This window comes from Lytechinus pictus, chromosome 5, assembly GCF_037042905.1.
Source record: "Lytechinus pictus isolate F3 Inbred chromosome 5, Lp3.0, whole genome shotgun sequence".
NCBI lineage: Eukaryota > Metazoa > Echinodermata > Echinoidea > Temnopleuroida > Toxopneustidae > Lytechinus > Lytechinus pictus.
The window spans coordinates 46,956,246-46,982,502 of NC_087249.1; the positions used below are offsets into that span (position 1 = coordinate 46,956,246).

Genomic DNA, 26,257 nt, shown 5'->3' on the forward strand with positions numbered 1-26,257 from the left:
GATATATTCTGACCAAGGAGCAATTGGATCCCAACTTATCATCCTCAATCCTAACCTCATTATCTTATTCACAAGATAATCCAAATGAAATGTTAGGCATCTTTCTTAGGGGCACTGATCAATCGATGTGTTTATTCTGTTAACATAGTATTATACTTATACCCCAATACATTGCAATAATTTCTGTTCATTAAAATATTCTGTATAAAGCAAAAGAAGGAAATACTTCTTTACATATCAAAGTATATTGAAAATGAATTGAACTTGAATTGAATTTCTAAATTAAAATAATAAAAAACTCCCTGGTTGCACTTATCACATCATGAAGATGATACGACTTTAAGGGCATAAGGGTTTGTCAAGCCGTTTCAAGGTATTTCTGCAATACCATGATACCACACTGAATGTATTCGACGTCTATCTCTGTTTATCTATTTGTTCCTAAATAAGCACATTTGACCCCTTTAAATATAATGTCTTCTGAGATATAGACTTTTCGAAATAAAGAACCCACGAAAAATAAGACTTCTAAACTTCTAACCGCTTTTAGATGTGTATTTTGGCTTCCAATGAAAGTTTGTTGACCTTTTGACCTTCCCAGACCTTGTCTTTACCCTTTAATAATAATATAGGATATTTATATTGCGCACATATCCACCTTGTTAGGTGCTCAAGGCGCTCCTATATTACCCGGCTAAGCTATCTTCTGGATAAGGACTTCTGACGATGGACTTATCAAAATCGAAAATAAAAAAATACACACCTGCATAAAAACACTGAAAAAATGAGCTTTTTTAGCACCTTCAGTGTAATTTGCCCTTTAACGAAAGTTTGTTGACCTTTGACATTTCCGGTCATAACTTTTTAACGGGAGGTCAAGAGTATATGTTGTGTACACTTTCTTGTTCAGTATAACAAGACAAACAATTTGATGTGTCATTCGACAGAATTGGGGCAATTTAAAAAATTGACCCCTATTGACCTTATTTTGACCCCTAACCTGGTCAAGATGACCATTAGAAATTTGTCACCAAATTGAAAGTTGTTCCTTGTGATGTCACCAATCACATAAAAGTGAAAAATCAGACATAGCCAATTTGTCTAAGTAGCCGGTAAATCATGACATATGCTGCCTGACTAGCAGGAGTGCGCATCCTTTTTGCATGATGTGACCAATGCGGTCATGTCTTTTATTAGGCGCGCAACTAGACATTTAAATGCGATTCCAAGTCATACATCTTTGTGAAACACCCTCTGATTGAACTCATGATTTTTCTTGAAAAAGCAACAAAAAAAAATCTTAAGAATATTTTTGTTTGCAAACTGTTAGTATTATGTCTTTTAGTGTGATAGTGCAAAGACTGCACTCATTGTTTATTATTTCTTATGGAAAATGGAATTCTTTTCTTGTTTGCAAACTCTCAAGATTCCTAATTTGTTGTTAAATAATTATTTTGAAAACTGTTGGTATTATACATGAGTGACTCTTTACAAGCTGTCATTTCCAAATTGGATGGTTTCATTTTTTTCATTTTGCAGCAAATGCGTAACACATCTTCCTGCCAAGAAATGCCTCCACCCCCTCCCCCAACCACAAAGACCACAGTTATGACCAGGAAATCCACATCACAATCCAGCATGCCACAGACCCACCTCACATCAAGCAGAAAACATGGAAGCAGCAGCCTTCATGTCCACAACACTCTCCACAAGAGCGACAGTAAGACCAGCCTGGGTAAGGCCGTGCGGAACAGTCCAAGGCTTGCCGAAAGTAGGGCTACCAGCAGGACCGGTCTGCTATCCAACTACCCGGCCGGTAAGTCAAGCCGGACCAACCTCGCCAAACAGACCAGCAGAAGTAGCCTTGCCAGCACGACCGGTCGAACGGCCTCCCAGAATCCAGCGACGCAGAGTTCTAGACCGAGTTCCAGGACTTCATCCAGAGCTAGTAGGTCCAGCCTAACTGGTAGCATTGCTAGTATGGCTACTTCTACGTCCACTTTGAAGAAATCCAAGGAACCAGAACTGCCAGAAATTGATGTAGGTACCTTGGGTTTAGATATCTATTTAAATATCAATATACTTTTTGTATCTATGTATAATTAATTAAAGGGATGGTCCAGGCTGGAGATATATCTAAATGAAAAAAGTAAGATTCACAGGAAAATGCTGAAAATTTGATCAAAATCGGACAACAAATAAAGTTATTGAATTTCAAAGATTTGCATTTTTACGGTGAAACAATGCTAGACATGTATTCATGAATATTCATTTGGTGGGCTGATGATGTCATATCCCCACTTGTTCTTTTGTATTTTATTATATCAAATTAGGTTTATTCAAAAATTTTCCACCAAGAACTAAAAAAATTGTATTGACAAATAATTAAGTGCATTAGTTATTTATTGCCGCAACTTATTTCATCATAATGGAGACACATCATTTACACATGTATAAAAAAATGAAACATTTATGATTTCATGTAATAACATAAGAAAAAGGAAAGTGGGGATGTGACATCATCAGCCCACCTAATGAATATTCATGATGATGTGCATATAACCGTTTTTTTTACAAAATATATATAAACTTTAATATTCAATAACTTCATTATTTATTATCCGATTTTGATAAAATTTTCAGCATTTTGCTCTGAATTTTTCTCTCTTTATTTAGATATAAATATTTTCAGCCTGGACCATCCCTTTGAAAAAATACAAATTTACTTTCAACCAACTGATATTAGACCAAATTGATAGTATCGTAGACCACCTGATATTAGAGCGAATAGGTTTAGAGCAAGTGGCTGCAAATCATGAATCCTTTTGTTGATATTCTGAACAGGAGGTTCTGGACCCCAGGCGTGAGAGCATTGCTTACAGCGTTGGATTCTCCCCACGTAAGACCAGCAGACGGAGACGATCCATGCGCTTTTCTAAGAAGGGCAGTGTGAAGGGTAGCCCTGGTCTCAGTCAGATGAAGAAGAAGGTCCCCACACCCCAGGGAAAGACAACCCAGAAGAAAACGCCCCAAAAGAAAACCCCATCTAAAATGGTATGTACTTTTGTGCCATGTTCATATGGCACAATGAAGATTAGCAACATTCAAAGTCCATGGGATAAAAGGCAACAAGAAATAAGAGGCTTTCAAATTGACATGGGAAAGATGTATCATTCAAATGGTTTAGGAAATGCAAAATTTACATAGATTTGTGAAATTTATGAAAAATCATTATTTTCCTTTTGTTTGTAAGCGTTTGTGGGGGCATCGTGGTCTAGTGGTTATGTCTCTCGTCTTTCAATCTGTTGGACATGGGTTCAATCCCAGCCAAGAAATTTACACATATTGTGTGGCACTCAACCCAGGGGAAGTGAATGGGTACCCAGTAGGAAGAAATTCCTCGAATAGCAGAGCGCCTATAGGCAGCACGCCCGGGATAGTAACATTTTTTTTTTTTTTTTTAAGCTGTCGTGCGATTGCAAGAAGGGCCACGACCCCTTATATCTTGGATGGATATTATTTAACATGCCACTCTCGCCATCGAAACCAAATAATACACATTAATCTTAAGTAATCTTCGTCACAGAGAAATCACCGCCCTCTTTCGGCCAGTGATGATCATGCTTTAGCTCTGATCATTCTACGCTCGAGGGAAAGCCCCTGCTTTATGTTACCAACAATGCAATGCACTTTTAATATCCGGTTTTCAGTGCATGATATTATGCTATTGTCATCTGATCATAAAAAAAATCCTGTTAAATTTCTTCAATCTTGTGGAATTTAACGCCCGTATGTATATCACCTTTCGAGCGAAGGTTCGTGCAACTTTCGATGTAATTATTCTTCTAAAAATGAAGGATTTTAAATATCTTTCCGCACATTTTTACAACAAATTTTCACTGCAATTTCTTTGAAGATATTCTGATCTGCACAGTGATAGTAATGAATTTTGTGAACGTTTGTTAACAATTTACGTTAAAAATATGGAAAAGCGGGGCTGTTTTCTTGTTTTGTTTCTGCGATCATTGATAATGCTAGCGTTCGATGCTGTGTTTACTGCTTTTGGAAGTGAACGACCAACGTCGCAGTGTGTTTTATGATCGGCTTGATGAGCGTCAGCTGTTCGCGCTTTATTGTCTCGCCCAACCAGAGGTGAAGGCGAGACTTAGGGATCCAAATGTCGTCCGTCACAAACCTAATGACACATAACTCCACATCCGTAAGTCGCTTTTCAACCAAACTTGGATGGTAGATGGACTTGGGGGACCTGCATGTTATGCTTCACTCTGAGGTCACATGGTAAGGTCAAAGGTCATTTTCAGGTCAACGTTAAAGTTTACATGCAAGACTCTCTTATGACACCTAACTCCGCAGCCGTAAGACACTTTTCAACCAAACTTGGATGGTAGATGGACTTGGGGGACGTGCATATTATGCTGCAGTCAAAGGTCACATGGGAAGGTCAAAGGTCATTGTCAGGTCAACGTTAAAGTTTACATGCAAGACTCTCTTATGACACCTAACTCCGCAACCGTAAGTCACTTTTCAACCAAACTTGGATGGTAGATGGACTTGGGGGACCTGCATGTTTATGCTGCAGACGGAGGTCACATGATAAGGTCAAAGGTCATGTTCAGGTCAACATTAAAGTTTACGTGCAAGGCTTTTATGACAAGTGATATCCATCCCAGTCATTTCACAATGAAGTTTCGATACAATTCTGTTGCGTGCCCTCGCAAATCACGATATTTCTGGTTATTTTCATAAGTGGGCGAGATACAAAATCGCTTTTGCCTTGTTGATAAAAGGATTAGCAGCGACCCTCTTTAGTTAGTCCAAAGGAGGGGATTCATTGAGTGTCCAGTTGTAGAAGGTCCATGGCTCCATGCTCTTACTGACAATTTTGGACAGCTTTGTTGTCAAAGTGGACATTATCTTTACTTTGCACCATGGGAGGTATGCGGTTGCAAAGCCAAACATCGCCATTCGTTGAAGTTTTTGCATTCATAATTGACTTCATCACGATATTGCGCTTGGACATGTGTGACATACATCAGTCAATACATGTACAGGAGGCAATGTGCGGATATGATTACGGATAAGTTTTTCGCTTTAACTCAAACTCCTTTACCTTTTCCTTCCGTTTGAATTACAGAAATCCATGGCAAGATTCTTTGGAAAATAAGAAGCAAGAATCATCAATCATTAACATAGAGAACAGGGAGAGAGAAGTTTTCATCGCTCTGATTTTCTTTTAATTGATCATGTTTTTCTACTAAATTCATTTGTCCTCAATGATCAGTTAAAAAAAAAAGGTCTGATTTCCGATCAACTACATGGAATTGAAAAATATTTTTCTGTTTTTGTAACTACCTTATAACTTGGAGGTAGAAGTCGTGTCTAATTCATGACCAGTTGTCAGAGAATTGTTTCTCATTATATTGTCTACAAATCAGCTCCCACTCTACAAAGTAGTATTAAGTTAATTCATTATTGACATGATTTATTAATGCAACCATTATTACCAAATAGCTGAATATTAGTGAAAATGATGGGTTGTTTTTTTGCATCCTCTGATTAAATAAAATCTTTTATTAACAGTGTCATTCTTCACATTTATAATGATTTTCAAATCTGTATACTCTGTGTGGTAAGTAGTTCGTTCTGATTGAACTTATTATGATGAAAGTAATCACTAGATCAGAGCGTTCTTCTGTACATAGTTCATGAATAATGACATTCCTCCTTTGAATTGGAGTAAAAATGTCAGAATCCTGTGTTTTATATACCGGTAATATAAAAATAGTAAATACTTTGTGGGATATAATAACAAAGGCATATTATTTGTAGATTGTGAACAGTAAGTGTAAAGATATTTTGCTTGTAAATTGTAATATCCTCCCTCCCCTTACAATCATGTATAAATAGTGCCAGAATGAATTATATGGTGTACAGTTGTAATTATGTAAGATACAGAAAAATTCTATTTGTGTTTGATTCTATGTATATCAACTCTTTATGTACAGTATCATTTCAGAGATAATCTTTCAATATGTAAATTCTTTTTGTGTGTTTTTTTTTTAAATGTGCTTGATCATTTTTTCATCCATGTATATTGATGAGTTTATTTAAGTTATGTTAGGACGCTTGGTGTATTGTTTGCATATGTACATGTACAGTATGTAAACAGATGGATAGCTTTGGTGATCAGGACTTGGAGATGTTTTTGTTTATCCAGTCTATTATATATACATTGGGTTTGAAGGAATTGGTAAAGTTTTCACATAATTTACTGGAACTAAATATAGTTGAATATTAAAAGCAATAAAAGGTAATGCAATAGAAATATTGAACAGGTTTAAAAAAATAGGGGAAAATAGTTGGAAAATATAGGTTATATACATGTAGCTTAGCATAAGTGCCTTAATTTGTAAGAAATCTTATACAGTAAATACATGTATTTCAAGAGCTGGAAAAGAATTGTAACATGTACATTAATTTGCTATGCCAATGATACGAGCGCACGGAAAATCAGGCCCTGTTATGTACTGTGATGACAAATTATATGCAGCTCTACTTGTACTACTAGTAAGTGTAAACAGTGTTGTAATGGACCAAAACTGAGGGACTGGTCAAAGTGTATGAGGCAAAATCCCGGGGGGGGGGGGGGGCAGTCAAATGTATTCTGCATAAAACAAGAAGCCAGCTCTCATTTTATCCATCAAAGAATGATGGGGATGGGAATAAGTTTGAAATGTATGTATTGTTTATATGTTTAAAATGTGTGGATAATCATGTTCATATCTATATAGCATATGTATTTAAATATTCATGCAGGTTTTTGTTGACTTTGCATGAAGTTTCATAATATAATTGTAAATAAAGCGTCTATACTGCCTAGCTTAACAGCATACTTTTATGTGTTTTCTTGTGTGATTATGTTGATAGTTCACCTATTGAATAGCGTGAAGAAGATTTTTTAAAGACTTTCTGTGAAAGAATCTGTAGTTGAGAGGATAATATTTGTTTGCGATAACACTATATACAGTATGTTCAAAAGGACTATTTGATATTCTTGCTTAATAGTAGAAGTACATTGTAGTTATGCAGGTTTTTAAATCTAGTTTCGTCCCCAACTAATCCTGCACCCAGGGCTAGCCGGATTTACCTCACACTCACAGTGATCTCCCTCACCATTCGGTGCATCCTCCTCCCAACCCTTCTACCTCCACCACTAGCTTCTATGTTCCCTTTGACCCACCCTGCTCTTTCCCTCTGACCAGCCACCTCAAAATAATCTCTTTTCCTTAGGCATCTGATCTGACGTCTCTTCTAAACCCAACAGCCCGTTTTCTGAAGTCAATGTCTAGCTTAGACCATGTGCTGAAATTATGGAAAGCCAAAAATGTCAAAATTTTCTGTAAATTGTATGTTTCTTATGTTTATTGTGCTCTTTCCTGACTCGTGAATGGTGAAGAAAGCTATCTTATGCATCCTTCCGAAACAGTGAAGAATGGTTTGAGAGAAAATTGAGCTGATACATTGAAATAACACTGTAAGAGGTTTGTGCTACTGTTGGCTTTCCATAGTTAAACCACAACTATAAACCAGAGTTTAAATTAAACCCGGCTTCAGAATATGGGCCAACGTCTGCATCAAAGGGGAAGTTCACCCTGAAGAAAAATTTGTTGTAAAAATAGCAGAAAACATAATAAAAACATAGGTGATGGTTTGAGAAAAATCAATGAAATATTAAGAATATTAGAATTTTAAGTTATGGATTTGTGACGTCAAAAACGAGCAGCTGCCCCAGATGTTATGTAATATAAAATGCATAAATTTCCTTTTTTAATGGTTTGTGATGACTTATTTTTGCTTTCTTTTTAGGGACAGGTGAGTGTTTTATAAAGCTGTTCGTAACGACTTTAAGAACGACTGGTGATCCTCTCTAATGGTAAATTGTATATTCATTGGTGATGGTTAAAGCGCGTAAGAAAGGTTCACCAGTTGCTCCTAAAGTCACTCTTAACTTACGAACAGCTTTATGAAACACCTACATGTACCAGGTGCGACATGATTGGTCTATTGTTATACTACGTCTACAGGTACAATAAAAGCCATTTTCAATTTTCTGAGAAAATGACATTTCATTGAATTTTTTACCATATGAGCTGCTCGCATATGACATCACAAATTTAATCATTTACATTCTAATAACTTTTTTATTCTTTGATGGATTTTTCTCAAACATTCTGCAATATTTATTACTATTTTTTTTCTGCTATTTTTCCAATAAACTTATTGTCAGGGTGAACATCCCTTTCAAGTCCTCAGTCTTCTTCCTGTCCATTAGCTTCACACCACACATCACTCTCACCTGCTTTCTTAGTATCCCCATCCTGTTTTCACCAATCTCATGCAACCTCTAAAAACAAATCCTTTCATCTACAGAGCAAACATTTTCCAATACAACAATTCTCTGTAGTTTTAACCTGTTCAACATGATTTAATTTCAGTATAATGCACATTTTATCATAAACATCAGCCAGAGTCATCTCGGGCATAAGGCATAATTCATTTTTTAGAATTATTTCTATGGTCTTATGAGCGTAATGCTATAATGCCAAAAGTGAGCAATACATCTGATGCAGTAGACTCCGGTCTTGTGTAACATGCAGTTGTTTTCTTTTTATTGACAAATGTCCCCATGCCAGTTTTTCATATGAAAAATCCGACCGGAATCCAATTTGATAAAAAGAAAACTTCTGCATTAGACGTATTGCTGACATTTCATCTGACTTGTAAACGCAAAGATGAAAGCTGCAACCCCCAGCTTTTTTAACGACAAATGTCTGGTGCAGTTTTTCATACGAAAAATCCAATCGGAATCCGGGTCGATAAAAAGAAAGACAGGAGTGTATAGGCGGTGGCTGATTCTTCTTCTCAACCACTGTCCTTAGTCTTCTGCATCAGACGTATTTCTGGCGTTTCATGACTCGTTAAGGCAAGGACAAAAGCTGAAGCCCCCAGCTAGATTATAGGTTACCTTGAGCCTAATATTCTGTCAATAATCATAATTCCATCTGATAGAAGAGGCCGAAGCCTATTTGTGAAAAAAAATATCCCCATATTGTAAACTTTTCAAGTGCAATTTTTTTTTATTGATACGCACTTATAGGGTCAAATCCAGCACAGAAAAATGATGATTCGATTACAGAGAGAAAAATCATACATGCACAACGCTGACAATTTCATTAGATTCGGATGTAAAATAAGAAAAGTGGTGACACTTTAAAGTGTCACTTATTTTTTTACAAAACAGTTATATGCAAAACTCAGTGACATGCAAATGAGAGACGATGATGTCCCTCATACACAATTTCTTTTTTTTAATGTTTGAATTATACATTTCAATTTTTACAGATAGGACAATAAGGACCAACCTATTTGAACCATAAAAATGGTAATTGCAAATTTTCAGGGAGGAATAAAATTTTATTTCACTTGACAATGAGGGAAAAATCATAATATTTCACATTTATAAAATACAAAGGAAATGGTCAGTGGGTGACATCATCAGTCCCCTTATTTGCATACCGACAAGGGGGCATGCAACTAATTGCTAAATTGAGCAAAACTTTAAATGTCATTACTTTCTTATTTTACATCCGATTTTGATGCTATTTTCAGTGTTATGCTTGTAGGATATTTCTCCTTTTATTCAAATAAACTTCATTGGGCTCGACTTGTCCTTTCATAGGTTATTATCTTTGTCACTGCATTCTGGCTTACCTACACACACCCTAGGAAGCATTCTGGTAAGTTTTCATTCTCAGTTGCTAGGCATATATACTGACTTTTCAATCCTACCAGGATAACAACTGGGTGGGGAGTGGCAAATTATAGATTAAGGCCTTGCCAAAGAATGCTATAAGAACATCTGATAATAATAAGTTTAAGAACACAATAGTGCTTTCAAATATGTCTCTGGTGTTTATATTTGCAGACTTGAATCTACTGTATTCTCAATTTGCAGACTCTGATATTAACAATACCACGATTCTTTCACAAATGTCTCTAGTCTGAATGTGCAGACCAGAATCTAGTCTCTATTTATAGGCCTTGATATAAGTCTCTTCGTGCAGACCTTGGTATTAACATCATGCTTCTTTCAAATATGTCTCTAGTCTCTAAATTTCCAGACCTTGATAATAACAATACTATGATACTTCCAAATATGTCTCAAGTCTCTGTTTGCAGTCCTTGATACTAACAAAAGCTTCTTAATATTTCTCTAGTCTCTGAATTTGCACACCTGAATCGAGTCTTTATTTGCGGACATTGATACTACGTAGCTGATGGCAGGAGAGCATTTAATCAGTATCTTCTGTCTGACATTTTGTCAGATCTGACAACTTTTCTTGATTTTGATTGGCTACGTATCAGTTTCTATAGCAACACCTCAGACAAAAGGTCCAGCAACTCTAGGTCTTCTGTAGCTTTAGTGTCTTTGAAAAGTAACCTTTTTATTCTATTCCACTTTTTTCTCTCTGACAAACGGAAGCTGTGAATGGATCATCTGTTGCCGACGATTGACTGTAGGGTTTCAACCTGTAGGAGAAAATTTTTTTTTTTTTTTTTATCAGATGCACAAATGATTGCATGAACATCAAGTAGATACAATTGAAATTTAACTAGGGACTTCATGAATAGAGCCATGAGGCCACATGCAAGTGTAATTCCCTGAATAAAACTAATATGCTATGGAAGTACAATTAAAGTAAACAAGGTGGTTTGCGAAAGAACCACCAGTCTCTCCTGATTACATGATGAAAAAAATATGCAATATGATCTTTTGACCTCTAGATGACCTTTGATTTTATCATCCTCATGAACACGCATTGTGGTATTACCAAAGGATAATTTGAACTGTGTGATCAAAATTGATGTAGAAATAAAGAAACAAGAGCAATTTGGACCAAAACTTTTAAAGAAGGATGGACATGACCTTATACTATTTGACCTTTGACCTCATCACGCTCATTGCCACACATCCGGTATTACCCAAGAATCATATGTACAAAGTGTCAGAATAATTGATGCAAAAATAACGAAATGAGAGGAAGTTGAACAAAACTAGCATTTTTTAACAGACCAATGGATTAACAGACTAAACAGACCAAAAGGAAAAGTGATTCTCTGCCTATTTGTTCAGGTGAGACAAAAAGAGAGAAAAAAACCCAGATTCACTAAAGAATGAATGAAATAATTCGATGGCAACCCTTTCTATTGCTTAAAAGGGTAAAATGTCAAGAGGGGGGAAGCTCCTCCCTAGGCCTTTTAGGGTTAAAAGTTCAGACAGAATATAAGGAATCACATATTGATCACTTGCTTTGGGGGGGGGATTAAATCACAACCCCCCCCTGTCTTGGCTGGCGTTCGCACACCACAAGAATTTATAATATGGTCATGAATTAAATATGATAGAATTAAAAGCTAAATTTGCTCTCAGCCAATGGGGGGGGGGGGGCTATTTAGTAGAAATGTATGATACCTATGTGCCGTGGTTGTGACCCCCATTTTCAACCGAAATTTCCATTCCAGAGCATCGCCAATTTAGAAAGCCAAAGAAATTCCTATTTTTTCCAGTTCCAAAGACCCTTAATCTCATTTTTCCCCCTCATTCCAGTGCCAGCTTATACTTGGCGCAGCGCTCGACGGACAGGATTCAGAGACCGCTGATTGGTCCATCCAGCCAAAACATCATGACCAATTTCATGCATATTCATACAACGCTCTGAAACACGGAATTTGTGCCGTTCGAGAGCATTGCATTTTTAGCATTCGTCCATCCTAGAGAGTAGCTCCGGAGACCCCCATTTTATAAGACCACCAAGGTTTAGTTCCAGAGCCCCCTATTTTCGTTTTTTTTTGTGTGGCACATAGGTATCAGTTTTTATAATTTGAGTAACCCCAACGCCCCTGGCTTGTAACAACAGATTTCATCTGATTGCTATTGTAACTGATCTTACCTCCTCTTGTTTCTTTTTCATGTCTGCTAGCAGTTCATCAAGCTGAGATTGAAATCGTTGCTGGGATTACAGATAAACAAAAGTTGTGGGAAAAGTAAAAAAATTATCATTGTGAATATTGGTAATATAACACTGAGCTAAGTATTCTTGGCTGTAAAACAAACCCTTACCCTCATTAATCTATTTCTCTATTCTTGAATGACTGATTGAAGTACGACTATAAGCATTATGGTACTTTTTTTGTTTTTAGCACTCCTAAAATACATAATTTTTATTATTATTGAATTCTTTTGATATTTAGGATGAATATCATAAACACATATTGTCCACGTCAAATGATTGCTCTTCAATTGCTCCTAACATCAAAAGTATATATAGTGATGGGCTGATTTAGGTGTAGTCCCATACATGATTATCTGTGTAAGGTGCATGTAAACTTCAAAATTTCAAAAAAAATGTGTACTTCACATCCGATTTTGATGACATTTTTAGCAATATACTTGTTTGATTTCTATTTTATTCAGATCAAATTCTTCTTTGCTGGATTTCCCCTGTAATTTCCACATTAAAAAGCTGTAAATATACAAATGTAAAAAGTGATAAAAGTACCTTGAGCATAGGGTTGTCTAAACTGGCAACAGATTCTTCTAAAGGCTTCTTTCTGCTTTCTTGTTCCAAGAGTTCGCCTTCCAATTCTACTAGTCTCTTTGCAAGCTCATCTAGGGTGTAAGTAAAAATATGAAAAAAACACAATTTATCCACCCTTCTATCCATATGTTCATCCATTTAGATATCCATTTATAAACCCTTTCATTCATTCGTTCATTCGTTCATTCATTCATTCATTCATTCATTCATCCATCCATCCATTCATTCATTTATCCATCCATCCATCCACCCAACCACTCATACATACATTCCATTATCCATTCATACGTTTGCCTATTTGATGTCAGACAAAGATATATCATAAACCATATAAATAGGTAATAACTTATATTAATTTCCTGCCCCTGGGGAACCACGTGGCGTTACGGTCTACTGATCTGGACGTAGATTCACTTGGAAAGATGTGCTGGTGTATCTTTCGCCTGATGAAGCCAACAGTAATTGGTGAAACGTCGCGACTAAAGAGAATTGTGAGTGTCAACTTCACAATTATCAAAAATTTCCAGTAAAGGATTTATAATTGATTAATATTTCAAGTCTACTGAATGAATCATAATATTCATGGATTTATACTAGTTTCTATTAAAAAGAATCTCCTACACAAGTCATTATTTACAAACGTATACAAACATACATGAAACATCAAAAGTGAAAAGAGGGATATAACTTAGACAAAAAGAGGAAGCAACATTATCTAGCTTCCTGAACCCACAGACAATCTTCTTGACCCAGTAACACAAGCTTAATGATTAATTGATTGTGGGGCAGGTTTCAATGATTGATTGCATTGACTATTGTTTATAATCAATACCCATGATCAATCGCAAAGCTTAATGCTGCAGATCCCTGATCAACTTACCTTCCTCTTGTCCTCCATCAGAATCCTCATCGTCCTCCCCATCATTGTCTTCCTCGTCGTCGCCGGCCATACCAGCATCAGAGAATGCCGTCCTGGAATCCTCCCCTTCCATCAAAACACGAGGGCTCACTCCGATCCCATCCTCCAGGTCCTCGATGTTGACGTCCATGTCTTCCTCGTCGTCCTCCATCTCATCGTCTGTGTCGGAGACGTCGCCGCCAAACATGTCGTGGATAATGTCACCTATATGAAGCAAATCGACTAACACTTTATAATCAACTCTTAAGGCTATCGCACACCCTATGATTGGTGTATGACCCAAAATTGGAATAAAACGCTATAAAAATGAGAAGCTTGAATCCTGGAAAAAAGCACCCAAGATTCTGACTCGTCATTTTAATTCCTAAATGAAAATTGATGGCTTTTTCATTCCTCTTCATATGTATTTTAAAAAATTCAATCGTAATAGCTAATTTGGCCATTATTGTGAACTTAACACTTGCAACTTTCTCTATCAAATACAGCTGTCCAAATATGACCAGCAGACATTTAATGCCACTGGACATTACCTTATGGTAAAGTGAAAAGCCATATCTCACTTTCCCTGGCATAACAGCTGCCCACTATGTCAAGCCTAGGCAAGCTTGGCCATAGAATTTTCTTGTTGGTACATTGGCCTTTACAGAGGTGGTTTTTTAAACCATCGGTTGAACCCATGGTTTATGCACATTTCCTGTATAAATTAGCTTATTTACCACGTACATTAAAGAATGTCCAATGATGATGCACGTTTTGACGCTTGTTGCCATGGTTAAGTACGCTATTTTATTCATGAGTCCACTGTCTGAAGAGTGGACTCATTAATTAAAAATTCTCCAACCCGCAGACTGTACGGTTTAAGGGAGAATTTACAACACGTACAAAAAAACATTCAAAACACACAACTCAGGGTCATGTTTCGTACTTGGCAGATTCTTTTAGAGATGCTGCTATTTCCTAAAAAAATTGCCTGTGTATTTTTGTCTTTGTGAACATTGTGTGGGACCCAAGTCTAGTTCGGCAAATATCGCCTCATTTGCCTCAAAAGTGAATTAGCGCTAGCGCCTCAACATACATTAGCCTAAAAAGTCCATTTGCCTCAATGTACATTACCCTCAAAAGTGCCTAGCTGAAGTTATCGGTTGATTTTTATTGTCAATTTGAGGAGCTTGTGTTTGCAGCACATTGTGTACCAGCATATAGCATGTAAATAGTAATGATTGCTGATTCTTAAAATGGCTCCGAGAGTTATTGCGCAATGCTTTCGAGATCGCACACCCATTTCGTAATACAATGCCATCCCCAGATCTCCGGAGTAAAAGTGGATTCAATTGGCAAATTTCAAAGTGAATTCACTCAAGTTTAGTTGGAATATATTTCCTGATGTGGGAACAGCATGAGTGCCCATGGTAAACTTAGATTACGTGATTCAAACCCTGATGCCCCATGCTATAACTAAACTTCACTAACTTATAAATAATACATGAATTTTAATCTAACTAACCATGAGGAGGAGATCCCATGCTATCATCATTCTTATCATCTTTAATGTCTTCCTCAGCCAGGACTTCCCATTTGATCTTAATGGCAGTACTGTCCATCCGCAGCAATCGCTTCACCTCTTCCTCGACATCAGGAGCCTCAATATACTACAAGAACAAAGATAAACAGAATTTAAGGTTGTTTTTTTTTCTTGAAGGGCCCCATGTCATCCAAATTCAAAGTTGATTCCTACCAAAGCAGTGCTAAAAACAACCTGCTACTTAAGTAGTCAAATACATATAGATTTATGAATATTTTTCAGGTTTTAACGCTTCACCTCTTAAAAAAGAGAGCCAATGAAATGTCTTCATTTTATAAATTTGTTGGAATTTAACTTATTCAAGCATCATTTTAAATAAACAGAATTTTGTTATTTTTTATCATTTTAAAGTGATTGAGGTACCAACTTTATAAAGAGCATATATTGAACTCTGTAAACATGTGATTTTATTTTCGAAATTCAGATACTGTCCTTCTCTTTTTGGTATCCTTCATTCAAATTTTTTACTCACTTTTTCATGAATGAGGAATCGTCTAAATTACAGCAGTCAAAACTTGAAAGAGAAAATTCTCAGCTCTACACTGACAGGTCATTAGTTTATCTTATTTGTGATTTACTATTGGTTCTGATAACTCATCAATAATACTTGGTTTGGTTTCATTTTATTTTCTGAGACACACTGTAAAATATAATACAATGGATCGATGTGTTGATCGTTTCATTCAAAAGTGATAACTTAATTTATAAGCTACACACAAACTAAAGATGATAATGCGAGATAAATTCTTTACCTTCTTTTTAGCTGTCTTCCTAAACCTTCTTTTCCTCACGTTTTTCAGGGGTGGAGTAACTGTAAAGATAAAGCAAAACATATGAAATAAACAAATATGAATAAAGAAATATATAAGAGCAGCCAAGAAATTTTTCAGGAAAAAAATATATATTTTACATATAATGCACATCAATGACGCCATGTTGTGTATTATATATTTTATAAAATAGGGACATGGTTCCTGGTTATCATATCAACCATCTTCATCTCAAAACCATGACCGGTCAATATTACTACTAATTAGAACCAGTCATTAGCAAATTATCCTTTTAGCTTTAAACAAATTACTGGTCATGTGACAGATTCCAGCCAATTATTTGATTAGGATCCATATCACCATTTTATTTTCTCTTGAGAAAAGGTAATATATAAATGTTATTATCATTATAATCATAATTACTGTATTTTCATGCCTGAGAAAAATGATGTGTATCATATAAGATAGTAACGTAATATTCTAATGCCCGAGCAAATGATGTGTATTATATATTTTATAAGATAAGGACATGGATCCTTGTTATTTTTTAATCAACCATCATCATCACAAAACCATAACCGGTCAATATTACTCGTCACCAGTCATTAGTAAATTGTGACCAGATACCCCAAAGCCAACAATAAGTCGCCAGGGAAGGTTCTTGGTAAATAGCCCTAAAAGTAATGTGGTCTTCAAAAAAAAAAAAAAATTGAAACTTAGCTTATTTGAAGGAGCATTTATTTCTCTTCATACTGTCAAAATTTTAAGTTGTTAAATTGAATAGAAAACAAGATACAAGAGTTTCTTTGAGGCAATTTTTGCGGTCGGCTCAAAAGTTTCATCGATATTGCCCAGTGTCCGCAAGAGGCCATTATCATAACCAGTGCATGCAATTCTTAACCATACATATCCAATGGGGTTATCACAATATTGTGATGCAGTCATTCAAATTTCACGGGAGCCAAATCCCTTTAGTGTGAGTAGTACTCACCTCCATGCTTCCAGATGAACTTCTTGTCGACCTTTTCTGGTTTCTTGGTGGGTCCCTGTTTAGCCTCTTCATCTGGTAGAATAGGGGCATCTTCAACATTACACACTAGCATCTGAATAAGGAATAATAATGTATTTTTTGCATAAGAGGGTGGACTTGGATTTAAATGATTTTTCATTAAGAATAATGAAAGGTGCTTAAGATGCTGTAAGAGGGACACACACGCACCACCTGCACACTGCACCTTGCACACTGTATATAGTGCACCAAGAATACCACCACAGGATCACCACATCACCTGAAGCACTGGCAGCACCTGACACAGCACAACCCTCTCCAGGACAGCGTGTACGCTTTTTGGGAGAGTACTTCTTCAACGGTAAAAATAATACATTGTATGGTTTGAACAGAAAATAGAAAAATCAGACAAACCAAACACTGAAAACTTAATAAAAATTCAAACAAGGAATAATAAAGTTGTGACATTTTAAAGATTTGCATTATTTCGTTGAAACTGATCTATGCATGACTTAAGGAATACTCAATGAGCAAACCGAGGATGTCATATCCCCACTTGTGCTTTCCAACCAATAAAATCTTAGCGATCAGAGTTAAAAATAGTGATAGGACTACTAAAATCAAAATTCAGTCTATTTCGAGCCTCCCTGTAGGAATAAAAGCAAAATTCTATTCAAACAGTAATGACGTCATCATCCACTGCGACTTGAAACGGATTTCAACTTTACCTTGAGCACTCGGCTTGACGGAAAGCAAAATTCTGATGTTATTACTCCTAACATTATGCAGAACTTCAAAGAAAATAATTTTACTTTTTGAAACTTTTGTATTTTAATGCAAAATGCGATTTATTAAAAAAGATTGTGTCGCATTGCATCGCATCGTTTGCACTGGGCTGTAATATAAATTTTCAGCATGGAGTACCCATGTACTAAACACCTCATTTAAATTCCAATTCCTGATGCTAACATTTAGGAGTACCCTGTAGTGGCTACAGAATAATTCAAATTATGAAACAAAGACACGGCCCAAAGCCTGATAAATTAATTTACCATTGTACAAAATTATTATAAAGATCATATTTATAAGAAAAAATAAATCGCACATTGAAATAATCTATTGAAACTAACATTCACATAGAAAAAGAATCAGGCCAAGGGAAAGGAATCAAGTTTTCTGCCCTAGGAAGAAGAAAAAAAATTACCTGAGAAATATCTGCTGTTTTCCAAAAAGTCTTCTTGTCAAGTGTCTTGTGAGATTCTATCATACATGGTAAATCTACAACCTGAGTGAGTAACAGATACAAAAGGGAGGAAACGATGATAAATGTACCAATAGGATGGGCAAAATTTTTATAGATTCAATGACCCCACCCTCCCCTTCAGGAAGTGATAAGATTTTCTCTGTTATTTTTTGCATCATTATGTGGCATGATGTGTAATATTACTGAATTTTACCCCCCCCCCACCTACCTCACCTACTTTTTTCCAATTTGATGATGCCTAGTAATCTACCACACTTTTAAAATGCTTTGCATCACTCATTCACTGCTTTGTTGTTCTATGTTTTTATTCATGATAAGCTTGAAAACCCATCAATATTTTGCAGCAGGTAAACCAACCTTAAATTTAAAGAATTTATCAGCAAAAAACAAACAAACATAAAAGTGAAGTTCAAAAGAAATCAGACTAAGAATGGGAAAGCTGTGGCTGTTCTTAAATGAGATCCCTTTAGACTATGTAAATCTCATATTGGCTATTTGGTGAGAAGATAATGACAAGTGGTAAAGACTTCCCTCCATTAGTTATCAGAACTTTAAGTTTCGGATAGCACCATTCCTTCAAGGTGACAATGAAACATAACAATGATAAAATATTGATAGATATAAAGTATGAAAGGAAATATCAATCTGAACAAAACGTTTGATGAAGAAATGTTTTTAGTAATGTTGTGCATTCACCCGGTAAGCTTATGAAGGTCTTCCTACCTCACAATAGATCAAAAAATCATTTATACCTATGGGGCCAATTTAGATATTACCTTTTCTGAAATTTACAACTCTCATATTATTTGTTCAAAACATTCCCTCATCTGCTTTACATTTTGATATATATATATATGTTTTTTTTTAGAAAGAGCAACTTGCCATCTTGGTTGAATTCACCTTTAAGCAATTAAATTACAAAATATTGTAATATTGCTCTTCTTTTCTATATATGAAATTATTGTAAATACATATTTTACAAAAGTATTTGAAAAAATGGTTACCTTCGCAGCAAAGGAGTCATCATCGATATGAACAAGAGCATGCCTCATATCAGCTAAAAGGAAGGAATAAAAGTCAAACAATTTTGTTTTTGTACGGATGGAATAAAAGCATTATGAATAGGTTTAAAGTCCATGATGTAAGAACAGAGTATTCATTTGAAATTTTTGGAAAAAAAACACAACTCATAACCGCTATTAAAAAAATTAATGGGTTAAGGTATCTAATACATTAACAAAAGGATTAGGTTGATGTAGCCTATGCATGAGACTTTCCCCCTTCATGAATCATGGTATGCCACTAACAAGCTTAGAGCAAAATATTTTTATCCCAAATTCTTTATTATCTAAAACAAAATATACAAATATGCAAACATATTTTCGAAAAGGATTATTTAAAAAATAAGCATACATTGGACTGCAAATCTACTTACAGTGAGTTTCAATTTTCACATAATCCTTTAACATCTGACTGCCAGATTGGACCAGTCTTTTCAAATCTTCAGCACAGTGCTACAGAGAAGGAAGGTACAAAGGGGGATAAAAATAGATATTATTATGCCCTCAATATCATTTTCAATAATAGTCGGCGCTAGTACACTTTCGCACAGGTCTGCAATGTTATCAAACTATTTTCCGCTCAATTTTTGTCAAAATTTAGGAATCTATTCCCAAATCCTTAACCTAAGCCACATTGAGCATTGGGAATGGCTGCATGTTTTGGCTTCAATCTTGATGTTGTTCAAATTCAGACTTTGCCTTTGCCATAGATTTAATATGGATTGAAATAAGTGACCAAACTTCAGCAAATGCCTGGCAAAAGCATTGGGCAGGCAAGACTTTGCCTTTGGTTGAGAACTTCAGTCCATACAATAACCAGTACAGAGTAGCCTTTTTGAAGGCGCCAGACTAAGGAGTTGAACGATAAAATTGAAGCTGAGATCGAAGCTGAAATGAAGCCATTCCCAATGGCGATGTTTGATATGGCTGAAATTCAGGTTAAGGCCCGGGGGATGGAGGAGGTTTACTGCCACCGAAGAGTGGACAGCATCCACAAAAATCATCCTTTAAAAAAATACTCTAAAAAAGGATTCAAGGGCAGGCCGCTAGGAAAATTTAAACATGGATTTTGTGCAGATGTCCAAGATTTGCACACTGTAAACGGATTTCATTTAATGATTTTTGGCGTTTTTGACGCTCTATTTGCGTTCTGCGCCTACCATGACAAAAGGGAACAACAAAGTCTATGCAGGAATCAACATGCGATCGTGTGCTCAATGAAGTTAATATTTTCTCTTGATTAAATTTGTTCTGTCAGGACAGGGGTCTCACTCTCATTCAATGACTGGACTTGTCTTGGAGCGACGACTAGTAGCAACTGCTGCCAGCACTATACATACGCTGTCATTTTATATTTTCCTGTGTATTGTACAGTTCATATTGGGGGATTGAGCCCGGATGGGCTTAACTTCGCAGTCCCTGCAAATTCTACCTGCATACTCTATTCGCATGTAAGGCCATTGGCTGTTTTGGGGCGTTTTTTACCAGTAGAGGCGCTGGTCCAAAAATTGGGATTGTCTCACAAAACAAGGATATCCTCATAAACCAAGACAAATCATGTCTTGATAAATTGAAATTGTCCTTGTTTATGGGGACATTTTTTTTTCACTTACCCCTGAGGGACACAGACAGCAATTACGGGGAATGAGAGTGCTGAAAATGGATTCAGTGACCTCAATTCCCCCCCCCAGTTCAGTCTACTACTTTCCGTCTTCCAATAATCCTGTTATGAAACCTGATATGTCTACATTGACTAGCACACTCAATTGATGTCGGCAGTTTGTCTTGACAAGTGAATGAACTTTCCTAGATTTCTTGTGTGGAGAAATCTTTGAAAACTGAGAGTCCCTGTAAACTGGCACAATCCCAATTTTTTGACCAGCGCCTCTAATGTTGACACTCTATCCTCGAAAAATACCCCTTTTTCCATGTTTTCTTTGTCGTGGATGCTGTCCACTGGGGAAGAGGTTAACTGTCCAATGGCAGAGAACCCCTGGCCCTGGATCGATTTTGAGAATAAATTCAGACAGAAAAATTGAGTTGAAAATAGTATGCTAGCATTACAACCAGCAGAACAAGTGCAAATTGCACTATAAATTCCCACTAAGTTAGAAATCTAAACAAGTATGTCTAAAGTAAAAAGTCTGATCATCTAACAGATCTAGGTGATACATGTGTTAACAAAGAATTGAAGGTATTTATAACCAAGCAGGGGCATAACAGGGGTCGGTGGCCAAGGAAAGGGGGGGGGGGGCAAGAGCCCAAAATTTCCTGTCATATCACGGTATGAACAGGATTTTTTATGATTGTGACCGAGCACTACAAAGATAGGGGCACAGCTTGCCCTTTTTCTTCATATTCTGAATTTCCAATTTAGCTTTAAGCTCTATACCTACATTTCCCATTTTCTTTTTGCCTCTTTCTCCCATTTTCCCGCTATTCTTGCCCGTGCCATTGAGTCATATCTTTGAATGATTTTAATATATCCCTCTCTTCATGCTCTTTGTTATCATTCATGCTAATCACCTAATGTAATGATTCAGATCTCTAATGTGACTTAGAATTTTAATGTTAGGATATTTTGTACTTTTGCACAATCATGCTCTCCTTTCCTCCCACTTTCCCTATGCTCTTTCTTTCTTTCCCTTTCCCCTTTTCTTTCTTTCCCTTTCTCTCTCTTTTTTCTCATTTTTTTATTTTCCTGGCAGCTGCTTGCCCCCCCCCCCCCTGCTCAACCTGTTACACCAATATAACCAAGCACGTTTTATAAGTCAGCAACAAGAATACATATAGGCCTAGGCCCTAGATCAAGAATCTAATCACTCCTAGTACCAATGAGGTCCAAACATTAACATGTATGGACCTCATAGGCGACAATGAGTTAAAAACAGGTTAGAACTTCTAAACGTACTGTTTCCTGCACCCAAGTATGATATTACTCCCAAAATATGAGTTTTGTCCTCGTTTGTTTATCATTTATTAAAAGATTGCCCATTAAATATATTCCTATTCCTAATTTGAATTTAATAAAATAAAGGGAAACTTACATTTGAGTCATTTTTTGATCTTTTTTTGGCAGTCAGTCCGGTCACCGTCGAGTGCGATCAAAGCGGTATGAAGCTGATTTTCAGATCACGTGATACGTGTGGTCATCACCTGATCAATCGACTATCCTTTTTTAAAGACCGCAACAATTATAAATTTTATTATAAAATATATATAGAATGAATAATTGCATGATATTATATATATTTCTACAATTAAAAATATTTTGTGATATGAATTTAATATTTGACGTAAAAATCGCTATTTAACAAAATATTTATTAAAAATAAAAAATCAAACAAAATAAAAACGCCTTGGACACAGTGCAAAAAACCTAACAATTTGGCCGCGTTCTTAACAACTATCGTAAGGGGCGCTCTATTTATAAATAAAGTTGCATATGTAGCTGTCTACCGCGACAGGAACAGCCGCAGAATTGAAGCCAGAAGCGTGGGAAATTGCCAGAAAATTCAAGAAAAGAACCGGTGAGTACCGATTTAACACTCTAGGCGACACCCCAATACTTACCCGTGCTAATAAACTGGGACTCCACTCACGCGCATTTGGGCCGCCCTAGCTTAGAACTAAGCTTTGTTTTACTAAAAAATAAATCTTGTAATGATTCAATAAATGTTACTTAATAAATTAGTACTGTTAAATCGGTACTCACCGGTTCTTTTCTTGAATTTTCTGGCAATTTCCCACGCTTCTGGCTTCAATTCTGCGGCTGTTCCTGTCGCGGTAGACAGCTACATATGCAACTTTATTTATAAATAGAGCGCCCCTTACGATAGTTGTTAAGAACGCGGCCAAATTGTTAGGTTTTTTGCACTGTGTCCAAGGCGTTTTTATTTTGTTTGATTTTTATTTTTAATAAATATTTTGTTAAATAGCGATTTTTACGTCAAATATTAAATTCATATCACAAAATATTTTTAATTGTAGAAATATATATAATATCATGTAATTATTTATTCTATATATATTTTATAATAAAATTTATAATTGTTGCGGTCTTTAAAAAAGGATAGTCGATCGATCAGGTGATGACTACTCGTATCACGTGATCTGAAAATCAGCTTCGTACCGCTTTGATCGCACTCGACGGGACCGGACTGACTGCCAAGAAAAGATCGAAAAAGGACTCAAATGTAAGTTTCCCTTTATTTTATAACATTTAAAATATGAGTAGGATTATAGTTAATGAGTAATTTTTTAATAAATGCTAAACAAATGAGGACAAAGCTTGCATTTTTCGAGTAATAATCACTAATATCATAAAAATACTTGGGTGCAGGACTTCTAACCTGTTTTTAACGCATTGTCGCCTATGAGGTCCATACATGTTAATGTTTGGACCTCATTGGTACTAGGAGTGCCGATTTAACAATAACAGTACTAATTTATTAAGTAACATTTATTGAATCATTACAAGATTTATTTTTTAGTAAAACAAAGCTTAGTTCTAAGCTAGGGCGGCCCAAATGCGCGTGAGTGGAGTCCCAGTTTATTAGCACGGGTAAGTATTGGGGTGTCGCCTAGAGTGAATCTAATTCAAGTCAAGAGTCGCTAGTCGAGTCAAGACTCAACTCAATCTTCCTTCCTTCCTGGTTTTCTCCCTCCGCTGCTTTCGGAGATCAGCCCTATGAAGGCAATAGTATCCATAATAAATAATCATCCAGGGTTAAGAGTAGACAGGACAAGTCGTAAAGATATAGTTCATGCAGTTTAATTATGGTTATATGCAGGTTCTGAGCATGTATCAATATATTTCAATCGACACATATGAAGTTTATAGATAAAAAATAATGTCTTAAGAAGCAGGCAGTCTTTGATAGAGACTGGTGGATCAGATACAGGAGGAAGAAGTACAACACAAGTGAACAGAGTAGGGTTTGCTGAGTTATAAGAAGAGATCACATCTGGGTAGTCTTTCAGAGATTCATTGAGTAAAGAAATAAACTCAAAGCGAATTGAGTTGGAATGGGGACATGTGGCGATAAAGTGTTCTACTGTTTCGTCTGCACTATGACAGTGCTGGCAGGTTGAGTCAGCGGTCTTAGCAATTTTTTTCAGTCTGGTTTGAAGAAGGTAGGTGGAAGAAAGAAGCTGTGCTCTCACTGTCAAGGCCTTTCTAATCAAGGAGGATGGAGGGTTTCTTGGGTAGAGGTCCTTGACGTCCATAGGCAGATTACCTGCCCAGACTGAAAGACTGGCTTTCAAAAGGATGGTTTGCTCTAGATCCTCATTGACATTTCTCCTCATTGCTATGTTGATGGTGCGCTTCCAAGTGTTGTATTGAGGTGGATCTGTAATTAGATCTACAAGTGGTGGGAGATGATATTTAGACAGAGTATCAGCAAACATCCGGATGGTTGGAGTTGTTTTCTCTGAGGCATGAAGAAAGATTCTAAACTCGAACCGACAGCGATCAATAGAAAGAATTGACCCAAGGAGGAGGAGTCTGTCCAGTTCTATCTGAGCAGACACTGGAATCAAGTCTGTGAGAAGATACACAATTTCATCGGCTGAAGTGATTGGTACTCCTAGGATCCTTTTGAATAGCTGAAGTTGTGTTTTGTTCAGTTTCTTTAGCATTGCCTGGGTGAACTTCAGAGTAGCACAGCCATAGAGCATACGTGGGATGCAGTAAGACGTCCATAGGCGGGCAGTCACTAAAGGCACAAGACCCTCCGAGTATGCACCAGTTCCTACCATTGCATAGAAGGTGTTCAGACCTCTTGTAGCGATCATATCAGATTGGTCTGATTTCGTACTGGTCTTGAGAATTCCTAGATGGGTGTGTGAATCTGTCCGCAAGATTGCATCATTCCCTACTGTCCAACTATCCTGGTTACTGGTAGGGATCCCAAAACGAAAATCTAATTTTTTTAATCTATGTTTAAAAGCATTGAAAAGTACCTCACCTGAATCAGCATATTAAAAAACCCCAAGTGAATGACTTTTAGTGTTCCAAAGAGATCTAAATATCTGTTAATCTGAGGCTAAAGTGGGTCCGAATTGTGACAGATTTGTGTACAAATTTCATTTTGAAATTTCGTCGACACGTATGCACAGAGCTCGGCACTGAACGAGGGATTGTGGGCGTGTCCTTTCTCGCCTCGGCCTATTGTTACCCAAATACACAACTCGAACGAAAGTGCGTTCACCGTCCCAGTTAGTCTCGGATCCGAGCTTATCCAAATAAACAATGATTAAATAACAACAAAAAATAGAAAGAAGAGAAAAGAGAAAAAAAATGGCTCAAATGCAGTCGTTTGGTGACGGATAGTATGCTCTGACCTCTTGCTGATATAAGGATTAGATATGACATAAGTTTTATGCCATGATAACTAAAGCATGGGGGGCGGGGGCACTGACTTTCAAAATAATAAATTCTTTAAACATCTATATCTAGGCAAGGGAGGGTCCAGGATTTTCCAAAGGGGGGAGGGCACTATTAGCGGCGGCAATCAAAAAAATTTAGGGGAGGGCACCAAAATTTTTGACAAAAAAGGTTATCAAAGGGGGACCGAAAAAAAAAATTTAGCCCCCAAAAAAGGTCCCCCCATAGGCAGCGGGGGGGGGGGGTCGTGTCTCCCCTAAATTTGAGGTGGGGGACAATCGCCCCCCCCCCCCTCCTAATTTTTTTGTCGATAACCTTTTTTTTTTGCTTGTCAATTTTTTTTCCTGCGTGCCCCCTAAATTTCAGTGGACCCCCCTAAAAATTTCATGGGGTCTCCCCTAAAATTTGGTTGATAAACCTTTTTTTTTGGGGGGGGGGCTTGTCACAAAATTTTGGTGGTCCCCCTCCCCTAAATTTTTGCTTTCCGTTGCCAATGGTCCCAACCTCAGATTTAGGGGGGACAGGGCCTATGGAGGGAACATTTTCCCGATGCAAATTTGATAAGCATTACAAAATGTTTT

General features: G+C 36.7%; 2 protein-coding genes across 4 annotated transcripts in view; one reads left to right on the plus strand and one right to left on the minus strand.

Moving 5' to 3' along the window:
• The window catches only part of LOC129261175 (restin homolog), a 34,700-nt gene extending 27,789 nt beyond the window's left edge, over positions 1-6,911 (plus strand). For all 3 annotated transcript variants that reach the window (XM_064099103.1, XM_064099104.1, XM_054899236.2), the window contains 3 exons: positions 1,540-2,040; positions 2,845-3,054; positions 5,156-6,911. In XM_064099103.1, the coding sequence (XP_063955173.1) occupies positions 1,540-2,040; positions 2,845-3,054; positions 5,156-5,185 (741 nt within the window). In that variant the 3' untranslated portion in view covers positions 5,186-6,911. The remainder of the gene's footprint in view (positions 1-1,539; positions 2,041-2,844; positions 3,055-5,155) is intronic.
• Positions 6,912-8,485: 1,574 nt separating this feature from the next.
• Positions 8,486-25,084, minus strand: LOC129261174 (transcription initiation factor TFIID subunit 7-like). Its single transcript, XM_064099528.1, has 11 exons — positions 24,452-25,084; positions 19,660-19,738; positions 19,229-19,281; positions 18,165-18,245; positions 16,943-17,054; positions 15,934-15,992; positions 15,104-15,248; positions 13,561-13,803; positions 12,642-12,751; positions 12,033-12,092; positions 8,486-10,611 (listed from the first exon to the last, which is right to left on the minus strand). Exons 1-11 carry the CDS (start codon positions 25,082-25,084, stop codon positions 10,576-10,578), a joined length of 1,611 nt encoding a protein of 536 aa, XP_063955598.1. The 3' UTR covers positions 8,486-10,575.
• Positions 25,085-26,257: the final 1,173 nt, after the last annotated feature.

Bases quoted from the DNA above. Each gene is read 5' to 3' on its own strand.
- LOC129261174 (XM_064099528.1), bottom strand. From the start codon at position 25,084: ATGATCGCTACAAGAGGTCTGAACACCTTCTATGCAATGGTAGGAACT. The intron at 15,993-16,942 runs GTGAGTACTACT...TTATCTTTACAG, and splicing joins GTTCATCTGGAAGCATGGAG to TTACTCCACCCCTGAAAAAC. The intron at 15,249-15,933 runs GTAAAGAATTTA...TTGTTCTTGTAG, and splicing joins GGAAGACAGCTAAAAAGAAG to TATATTGAGGCTCCTGATGT.